Raw genomic sequence first — 11,241 nt, forward strand, 5'->3', positions numbered from 1 at the left:
GGCCAATCATTTCCCCGAAGATCAAGTGAATTTAGGCAGGATGGTGAATAGAAACAAGTTGGGAAGAAAGACACAGTTTGCATACTTGGCTATTGCTGAGCCGTGGCCTAAAGTGTCTGGTTTTGCCAAAGTAGACCTTTTCAATGGTAAAATCAGAAAGTTCTTTTATGGGGATAACAAGTATGGAGGTGAGCCTCTTTTTCTTCCTAGAAACCCCAACTCAAAGAACGAAGATGATGGGTACATATTAGCTTTGTCCATGATGAAAAGCGTGGAAATCGGAGCTTCAAATCGTTAATGCCATGACTTTAGAGTTGGAGGGCTACGGTTTAAGCTTCCGTCAGAGGGCCATATGGTTTCCATGGCAACTTTCATTAGTGAAAAGGATTTAGAAAATCAAGCCTAATCTTCAATTTGGCTTGTTACAGTTAGTTTATTAGCTTGATCGCGATTGCTGCAGCCGAGACTTACCAGAGGGATTGATCACATAGTTGTCCCCGGAAATCTACTAGCTGTTTTAAGTATGAACCTTCTTTGTCACAGAAGTGTTCTCTGATAGTATCAGGTTTTAAATTGTAATAATTTCATGGGAAGTTATGAAGAAGCAGCTTTGTATCTTTGGTGTGTAGGTACAATTAAGCTCAGTCTGCTTTCTTCCTTATTCTTCCCATTGTGGTTGTGCATAAATTACAAGTACTTCTGTATGAAATATGATTATACCAGTTTTTTCATGTTCTTGCATTCCCCTCTCAGCTTTCCGATAGTCAAAATCCCGAGACACATGCACCGTTTGTAGCTTTCGATTGAAAAAAGTACGTTGTTACTAACTTTTGATAAATCGTATATAAGTTCCTTCGTAAGCAGGGTATAATTAATGATCAATACCGAGAGTACATATAATGGAGTATGTTTTTTTAACATGGAAGAGACAGCCTGCATTATTAACATATATAAGTCCGATTTGGTAAATAAAAAAGGGTCCTGTACCAAGTAGATTGATTATTTCTTGAAACATACAAACGGCAACATCACATGCCCTGAGAACAAGGCAATTTATATTAGACACTGGTACCAACAGAGAAGTGTTTGTGTTGTAGAATTGTATAGGGGTATATATTATATTTATTAGTAGAGAGCGAGACATATTTGTCCATTTTAGCATGATACCCCGACAACCACTCTACTTCTAAAATCATTCATTTCCATCTAAAGTATAACAAACGTCCCTCTCCTGCTCTCTGGGTACCCCCCCCCCTGTGGCCCTGTCTGTAACTCATCCTGTCCGTCCCGAGTTTTGAATTTGATTATCGCTCATCCTGAAATTCTCCCGAAAAGATACTCATTTCATTTACATATAAGAAACTAGCTACAAGAAAATAATTGGCGGTTGGAATTGTAAAGGGGGGATTTTTAGTTGAAGATGAAAGGGGGATATCTGGCAACAGATGATTGAATAGATTGAAATCAGTGAGATTGCAGATTGTTTAATTGTTTGTGATTGATAGCCAATTGTATTTGCAACAGGACATGGTTGTTAAATTTGCTAGAGTTTTATTTTGAAAAGCTCATTTCAAGATATTAATCTGCAGCGCTAAAAGAAGTGATTTTGACATGTTCAATTCTAAAAAAGTAATTACTATCAACTTTATGATACTGCATGTTCTTTTGTTTGTATATAGTTGGAACTGTATTAGTGTAGTGTTTAGCTTTAACTATATTTGATGTGAAATCAGGATAATTATTTATGTTATCCCTGTCCTCATACCTGGTTTATATCATTGCATGAAGTTCTATGAATTTAGTGTTAAAAAATGTGCTTAAAATAACTTATATTAATCTCACGTCAAAAAAAAATACCCATCCGTTCACTTGAATTAATTTCATATTAAAAATCAATCAACATTGATTGGTTAGTTACAGTTACTAAAATAATTACTCCATCCGTGTCCTTGAATGGGTATTCCTGTATTGTGCAATTTGTGCCCAAGGCTCCTATTTGCGGGAAATGAAGTGAACCCTTATTCGATAAATTTTGCAGTAAAGAAGGAAAGTTAAGTCATTAACCTTAAGGCTTATTTAATTAGTATACTAATAGATTATGTGAGTACTCCTTCTGCCCCCCAACACGTCTCTCTAAGCAATTCTCTAATTCCGAAGCTTATTTAGTATACGAATAAAATATGTGAAGTACTCCCTCCGTTCCTGATGTCTCTCTATTTCCGAATCTGATCCCTACGGCCATCGGCCTCTCGGTAGAGCTTCCCTCTTCACGTGTTACAGTCCCCTCCTCCCTATTATTCAGCTCATTTCTTCTCCCGAATGCATGTGATATTGGATAGGATACAGTAGTAACTTCATTTATTTTGGCCCATAATGTGATACTATTACTAAGCTTACACACACTGGTCTTGTAATAACGTAGTATGAAGAAGAAGACACATGACTGCAGTCTGTAAGTTTCCCAATAATCAACACTCTCCGGTCTCCACATACATGAAAGTTTGGATTCTCGTCTGAAATTCATGTCTCCCAGGCAAATAGAATAAATGCAACAGTCAGTAAAGACTGCATGTGAGCATCTAATGAAGATCCATGACCCCATCACCAATTTGGAAGATTAGACAACGGTTCTCGTTTCAACCGATGCACAAAAATCACTATAACATCGCCTTTAAAATGATCGATGTTTAATAATCTTTTAACATCCGTGGCTTTATAACCGATGATAAAGGGTTGATGCTTTTGCTGTTTTTCTATTAGTGTTGTTGCCTAGTCATATAATTACACTAATTAATTACTAATCCCTATATAAAGTGTAAGATTACTACTATTATCTATGAAAATGAGAGAGGATGAAGGATATCATCCTGCTTGCTTGGACATAAGATTGGAGATAGGAGGGGATGAAGGAGATCATGCAATGCCCATTTTGTAGCCCATGCTAAGTCATTGTGGTCTCGTCTTTGTAGCAAGGGGAGGTATATAGATGAACAAAAAGATAAGCTACCCTTTTGGCATTTGAAATGACCTTTGTTTCATCCTATACCATTCCTTTGCCAAAACTAGTAAACATCTACCATCATATCCACAATTTCATCATTGTGTGTAGGCCAATACCTCACTATTATCAACACTATTACACCACATACCTCAACATATTTGGGATACTTGTACTCAAACTACTTCTTTTGTGTTTGTAGTACAATTGCCTATTTCAAGGAATATGCTTATACTTATCCTCTCTCCTTTCTCAAAACACTATCAAGTAGTATTATGTACAAATTTTTTTAGTAACAATTGCATAATATCACTTGTACTATTCTTAGATGAGTTTGCATATTTCACTCAAGAGACAATGTTAACAAAACCAAGGTTTCGAAAGAGTGATGATACTAAATTACTTAATAGTAGCAATCCTGTGTCAAAACTCAATACTTAAGGATAATACTAAATACTTGTAAAGATACGCACTACAAGAAATTTCATTATTGCCAACCACATATTCGGTTGGCGAATCAAAAAAAAATTGTTGGTAAACGCGATTTCTAACGGAATGTCCACTGAACAGGACCGTTAGAGGTAACGCGGTTGGGAAGCACCTTGCGAATGGATTAAATATTTGATGAAATGAATGTCTGATTCTGGTTGCCTCGGTAACACTGAGAGTCAAGACAGAGGTGTTTCACACTGGTACTATTAACTCCCATGTGTTTAAGTATGAAAGCAAAGGTAAGAAGTCGGTGCACATAAACATGTAAATGTTGGGTACATCGTACATGTATATATTGGTGGTGCTCTCTTCAAAGAACAATCCTAACGTAAAAACGTGTGAGACAGTGACCAACTTTAGAGATGCCCCAAATTTCTGTTGCACTTCACTGGTCGGTGTGCTGCAGTGCTGCTGCTATTACTCTGCCTAGAATTTCTCTAAACCTGCATACACTGCAGCAGCACTCAGCGCTTGGCTTTCTTCTACATATTTATCACATGGTCTATCACATGGTCTGTTCTTCAATTCTACAAACAACTTTTTTTACCCCCACTTCCCCAGCTATATTTTCCAATTTATAATTTTCTAATTAATCTCAGTATAAGATTTTATGTTTGTTCTAATATAATTTATTTAGGGGTGGTGGCCCTAAATATCATTTTAGATTTTATGGACCAAAATGTCATTTCTGAAACTAATTGCCCTAAACGTCACTTGAAACGGTACATCGTGTGACGTTTATGCAAAAGACCCGTGTAGCGTTTTGGCACTTTTTTTTTATATGTACAAAACGTTAGATAAAGTAGCGTTTTGGTTCAAAAACGCTATATGATGTACTGTTTGAAGCCAAAACGCTAATTCAACTAACATTTGGCACATTATAAAATTTTTTTTTAAAAATAAAGTATCAAAACGCTACACGAAGTACCATTCTCATTTTTGAAAAAAAAATACAAAACACTAAACGAAGTGCCGTTATGAAGTAACATTTCGGGGCATTATTTTCAAAGGTAACATTTTTGTCCATTTAACACCCAAAAATGATATTTTGGTCCATTTCTCTATGTTATTCTTAATCAATTTTTAACTTATCTACTGAAATTATCGGATCAATGAGTTCATCAACGAAAACTTCCGTGAATCACAAGAACAAATCATAAGACAGAGGTTGAGATTGAGAAGAGTCAAGGAGATTGATCTTAATACGCAACAATGTCTAGATTAGGATGATGCTAGAAGGAGCTTTGCAGGGACATAACTCAATCTAGAGAAGAATGATGATTTGGAGATCATCGACATAATCAGGGAGTAAGGGAAGGGAGTACATGAAACTTTTTCCGGATATTCATGAATTTTTATCAGATATTACGATGAGAGGATTACTAGTATATCTGCAGGTGCTCTGAAGACAGGTTCGATAATGTACGTGAATATTTCAGATAAAAGGTAGAGACTTGCTTCCAAAATGTTCAAGAAAATTTCTTGAATTATATCTAGTTCTGTGATTTATGGTCGCCGCAGATAAAAGGTCAAAGAGACTTGCTTCCAAATTCCTGGAGGTTTTGCCTACTTTCCCTGTAAGTATCGGAACCAATGTTCGAGAATGAAGAATACCACGTCGAACATTAGTACTGAAAATCCTAACTCGGCAGGGAAAAAGGCCATTAAGTAGCAGGAAACATGTATTCATAACTAAGCTTTGATTAGCAGCTGAGTAGACAATGCCTGTTTAAATGTTTAAGTAATCAACTTAAAATGTGAAAAAATCAAAATTTATCCCATTTTAGCTCCATTGAGAATGACGTGAATCAGGTCAAACAGCAGATTACCCATTAAAATCTAAGTAGCCCGTTATATTATATTGAGTAGAAGCAACTGCAGGTATACTAGACTAGGATTATGAGGGCAATGAAGCTCCATTTTGCAGTGTCTTGGCACGTAGCCTCTCCATAAACTGAGGATTAGCTCGAAGCCTTTCCTTGACATATGAAGTCCGGGTGTCATGTACCAATTGATTAGCTTTGTAAGACTCCTCGAGAAGGGCATATAGAGTCCTAAGGCAGTCCTTCCTGTTCTCTTCCCGATGCTCAAACCTAAATAGATATAAATTAAGCATAATTATCGAACGCAAATTTCTTACTGCTTGTTAGAGTCTACATGACTGGATACGACATCAATCTTGTAGAATCCCTTCGTCCCCTTTTGACTTGTCATTTTGTCTTTTATACGTATTTTAAGGTGAATAAAGAGATATCTCCATAAATTATTTATTGAATTTTCTTTTTCTAAATAAAAGTTTATTATTTATATATTTATTTTTAAAAATTCTATAAATAATTTGTCAAAATATCGTTCCTATACACTAAGTTCCAAGTAAAAGGGGACGCAGGAAGTATCTTTAAGATTGAATAAAAAATTAAGTTGAACACACTTTGATGGTTCTAGTTTAGATCAATTCCAGTTTTGAGGCCTGGTATATCACTTTGGTTTTAGGCATTTAAACTTATAGGAATCCGCAGTGTATTTACAGATCCATTTGTGTTTGCTATTAGGGTTAATGGGCTACTCTTTTATAGGATGCATACTTCATATAATTCATAGCAAAGTAATTGTGTCAAGGTAATTTTCCACGTACTTCCTACATGACAACAGCCCTGGCCAAAACGCTTACATGCTTGAGCATTCTTGTCTATAATAAAAGCAGTTTAGAAATGACAGTTTTGACTCGGTCGAAATTACCTCTCACTAGTGATCATTAACTCATCTTTCCCTGGATGGTACCGCTTTCCTACCAATTCCCTGAGACGGCGGAATTCATGTTTGTTAAGTTCAAGCTATTTCACAGTAACACCCATTTTCACTTTCCGATTTTTTGGATGCCACGCATCACCGCCAGGAGCAAAGACACATCTTGATTTCCATCTGAGGATTGCTCCCTCCCCAGGTGGATCATCTATGTCCTTTTTTGTGTCTGGCTTGGCGTCATCAAACTGAGGGGGGCCCTCTGCTTCCATCAGTTTAGCACACTCAAGTACCATCTTATCCTCATACTCCTTAAAAAGTTCATAACCTTTTTCCTCCGCAATTTCACCAGCTTCAATCATGGCTGCTATCTCATTAAACTTCTTATCAACCTTCTCCTTTATCTCATCTGAAACAAACAAAATATTATATGATGCAACTTATATACTTGAGGCGACAACCAAGCTAAAGACACCGCACTGTATTTCCAAATTTAAATCCACAAAACATTAGCCACGTTGATATACAAGAAACAAAAATAAGACGCGTTAAAAATTGTCTTCAAGTATCTTTTTTTAAAGAGGTAAAAGAGAAAGAGGAACCGGGACTATTAAGATACTTTAGAACCACAATAGTAAATATTACTCCCTCCGTTCCGCTGGATAGTTTACGTACATTGTTTACACGTATTTCGAGACTTCAATAAAGTATAGTTTCATAATGTTTTTTCTTAAAATTTTTTTTTGAATAAAAGTTTAAACGTGAAACTTTTTTTCAGAATTTTTTTTAAAAAAAATATATTATGGAAGTATACTTTAAACGAGCATTGAAAAACGTGCCGAAAAGTAACGTAAACAATCCAGTGGGACGGAGGGAGTACATACATTAGTACTACCAACAGACCATGTACAGTAGGTGGAGAAAGAAGGTTAGAGATGAAAGATTTGACAAAATGGGAGAAACCAATACTGACAAGGTTATGATCAACAAGAGGTTTCCCATGTCAAAAAACCTGTATGATATAACGGCAAGAGCTACCTATGTATTAATAGGGGGACGGTCCCTAGCAAACCGTTGCTAGAGACCAGTTATGTAACAAACTGCTTTGTAACTGTTGGATCAACCATCCAACGGTTCAGATTAAAAGAATTAGCCTCGGGGACCGCGGACAATGTCTACGGACCGGTAAAAAGACAAATTTGCCCTCAAACACGGACCGCGGACATTGTCTGCGGTCCGGTCCCCTTATCCGCAACAGCCCCCTTTCCTCCCTCATTTGTGCTCAATTTAACCACACAAAATACTCTCCACAGAAACTCCAAGTTTAGGCGATTTTTCGAAGAAATTCAAGCAACTCTCTCAATTTAAGGTATATTTCTTCTCTTCAATTTTTATTTGTCATGGCGGATAATTTATTTGCTCGTATGCTTCGTCATAAACGTAAAAATGAGAAAAAAAAGGTGTTGGTCATGTTTTACATCTTGATGATTTAAGTACGAGTGAAGAACCTAGATACCCTCAATTTGTTCCAGATGATAAGTTTGTAGATAATATTGGAAAAAATGAAGAGTTTATTAATTTAGATGAAGATTTTGTTGATGTTGAGGAAGATGAAATCTTAGAAAGGAAAATTAGCTTGAAAATGAAAAAGTTGAGGGTGAAGATGATAATGTAAAGGCTGTAAATTTGTATGAAAATGTTGAAGATAATGGAGTTCCATGTATGAATCAATTGTTCCAAACTTTGGATGAGGCGGGAATTTTTTTAGGGCTTATGTTTTAAGAGATGGATTTTCCACTAAAATTCAAGCGACCCATACGCGTAATCAAGAAAAATTCTTCCTACTAAAAGTGAGTGCAAGGTGAGAATGCATGTGAATTACCAAAAGAATAAAAGTCTTTGGGAGATAACTAGTCCTGAGTTGGTACACAATCACGGTCTTGTTTCCCCTAGAAAGATGAATTCGGTACAACGCGAAAGACATGTGAACACCGCTATCCGTAGTTTGATTAAAATTATAGTTTGGGGGTTTGTAATTGTCAAGTGATAAATGTCATTGGTAACATTCATTGGTAACATTCATTGATGAACTCTTCATTTTTCCCAATATTATCTACAAACTCATCATCTTGCACAAATTGAGGGGTTCTAGGTTCTTCACTCGTACTTAAATCATCGAGATGTAAAACATGACCAACACCCTCTTTTTTTCTCATTTCTACGTTTATGAAGAAACATACGAGCAAATGAATTATCCGTTATGACAAAAAAAATGTACGAGATAAATATACCTTAAATTGAGAGAATTGCTTGAATTTCTTCGAAAAATCGCCTAAACTTGGAGTTTTTGAGGATAGTATTTTGTGTGGTTCAATTGAGCACAAATGAGGGAGGAAAGGGGGCTGTTGCGGTAAGGGAACAGGACCGGACCGCGGACATTTTTTGTGTGGTTCAATTGAGCGCAAATGAGGGAGGAAAGGGAGCTGTTGAAGATAAGGGAATAGGACCGGACTGCATACAATGTCCGCGGTCCGTGTTCGAGGGCAAATTTATCTTTTCACACAACATATATTGTCTGCAGTCCTGGGGCTAATTCTTTTAATCTTAACCGTTGGATGGTTAATATATCATAGTTACAAAGCAGTTTGTTATATAACTGGTCCCTAGCAAACCGTTGCTAGGGAACGTCCCTCATTTAAAAATATCAGAACTTCATCATACACTAGTATGTCTTATATTAAACTGTTAGTCCGTACTCTATCTTAATATTTACAAAAATTTACAAATAATTTGGGATTTCAGTTCGGGTTAGTTCTGTCCAATCAAGTCATGACAATTTTTCCTGCAATTCGGTTAAAATTGCCTTCCCTATCTCACAATTAACTATGATATATTAATTTACATATATTTTGAGATTACGGTTTGGGCTAGTTCTATCCAATCAGGTCAGAACAATTTTGGATATCCATCAGTTCAGTTAAATTGCCATCCCTACCATGTCAAACTTATATGCCATGGTATTGTCTGACTAAAGGATGATAATATTTCTAAAAAGATACATAACTTTAATAAATATAAGACAGTCACAACTACAAGATTTAAATATGTTAAAGATAGAACAAAAGCTGGTTGAGGAAACTGCAGACATCTATTGGCCCAAATGCTTTCAACAAAAACAAATATATATATTCAAACTTTGCTTTAACAAATGTATGCCTTCAGGTCAATTATTATGTGATTCTAGGAGCTCTGGCTGCCTATTTTCCTCCAATAACCTTCTCATTTTTACTTGGAAGGATTAGATCATTATACACACACACACACACACACACACATATATATATATATCAATATATTAAGATATTTTTAAAATGAGCAGGATATATTAAGAGATATTAACATGAGCAGGATATCAATATACCTGGAAGGAGCTTATCCCAATTGAGCATATCCTCCAAAATCGCTTCACACTCCTTTGTATCCTTGAGTAAACCATGCTCAACATCTTCCTTGACCAACTCATCCCATTTCTTATCATCCATGTTAAATAACTCATCTTTAGCCATTTTACGCTTCACAATATCCATCGCATCATATAAATCATCAATCTCTTCATCAGTCTCATGCATCTCTTCAAAATCAGATTCAAAGTCTTTGTCCTTCACATCCTGTAACGGCTGCATCTGGAACTCATCCAGCAGCTCATCGTCTGTGTCCTCATGCTTGCCAACCAGCTTTCGCTTCAAAACTGCCTCAAATATGTCCAGAAGCACCTCTTCATCACCTTTGAAATACTTTTCTATCTTTGCTTTCAGCTCTGCAATACATAGTTCATATATAACAGCAGATCAATATCACATACATCTAAATATGCACACATGGTCTTAATAAAAAGATTTAAATCAAAAGATTTTACTTTTTTAAGTGTTTCGACGCTATTCAAGTATCGTACTATGCTCACCTAGGCCTACTTAGGTGCAGCAGAAACTTGTATGTGCCTACATTCTCTTAACTCAACTTTCAAGTACCAAATATTACATTTCTTCCATATATTACTAATTCTTTCAACAAACATGACATCCAGCCGTAGATATGGCAAACTACATAAATGATTTCTTTCTCTCTTTTTCAATACTGATTTCCAATAAGTACGGACTTAATATATACTTATTAAGGCTACAGCGGGGAAGAAATTATAATAAAAAGAAGATACTGGTTACTATATCAAAACCAAATTTCACTCGTAACCAGGATACGAAAATGACTAGCTGAACACAACCCTTACAACAACTGTTTGACAAAATGCCTGAAAGACCCAAATTCAAAACATACATATTAATCCCAAATTACAGCTAGTAAAAAGTACAATGCAGCTGTTTGTCACAATGCCCAAAAAAAATCCCATCAATTTTTCAAAAACATTACAATCAACCCAATAAAACTAAACTCATATTAGTACTTATACAAACCCCAATTTAACTGTTTGTCAAAATGCCCAACGGAAATGTACCCAAATGATTTTTTTTCTCACCATTACTCTACAACGTATACACATGTACTGTCTAACTCAAAAATGATAAGTTTAACCTATTTTTTTTATATAAATTCATAAAAATAATTATTTTTTTAAATGTTCATTTTTTATTATTGGAATATTTAACGGGGATATTTAATTATCAGCCAAGTATTCATAATTAAATAATATACCCAATTATTATTAATGGAATAATTCCAACTATCAACGAATTATTCAATCGTTTAAAATTGTTTATTTTTTTAAATAATTATTTTTTTGTTAATTTTTCAAAAAAAAATGATTATTTTCGTCATTTTTTCACCATGATAACATGCACAATGGGTATAATTTGATATGTTTTTTAGATTGATTTGGTTATCCTTAGTCGTAATTGTCCGATCTTCTTAATCAAATAATTAAAATTGTTATTCAAGATATTAAACAAATTACACTACTAAAATTTTCAGATTCAAATCTCGTCAACAAGAAATAT

The 11,241-nt window shown here is 35.3% G+C and overlaps 1 protein-coding gene across 1 annotated transcript; it reads right to left on the reverse strand.

Annotated features, from left to right (window-relative positions):
- Positions 1 to 5,187: 5,187 nt before the first annotated feature.
- Positions 5,188 to 10,722, reverse strand: LOC141701162 (uncharacterized). Its single transcript, XM_074504824.1, has 4 exons — positions 10,194 to 10,722; positions 9,654 to 10,049; positions 6,230 to 6,641; positions 5,188 to 5,583 (listed from the first exon to the last, which is right to left on the reverse strand). The coding sequence occupies exons 2-3, from the start codon at positions 9,913 to 9,915 to the stop codon at positions 6,325 to 6,327; spliced, it is 579 nt and encodes a 192-aa protein (XP_074360925.1). The 5' UTR covers positions 9,916 to 10,049; positions 10,194 to 10,722; the 3' UTR covers positions 5,188 to 5,583; positions 6,230 to 6,324.
- Between the last annotated feature and the right edge of the window lie 519 nt (positions 10,723 to 11,241).

Source organism: Apium graveolens, unplaced genomic scaffold (genome assembly GCF_009905375.1).
Source record: "Apium graveolens cultivar Ventura unplaced genomic scaffold, ASM990537v1 ctg343, whole genome shotgun sequence".
In the NCBI taxonomy this organism is placed as follows: domain Eukaryota; kingdom Viridiplantae; phylum Streptophyta; class Magnoliopsida; order Apiales; family Apiaceae; genus Apium; species Apium graveolens.

What these genes read in the sequence shown, in the direction of transcription:
- LOC141701162 (XM_074504824.1), bottom strand. Translation starts at nt 9,915, where the DNA reads ATGCAGCCGTTACAGGATGTGAAGGACAAAGACTTTGAATCTGATTTT. An exon ending in TTGGGATAAGCTCCTTCCAG is followed by an intron (nt 6,642 to 9,653) that starts GTATATTGATAT and finishes TGTTTGTTTCAG; the next exon opens with ATGAGATAAAGGAGAAGGTT.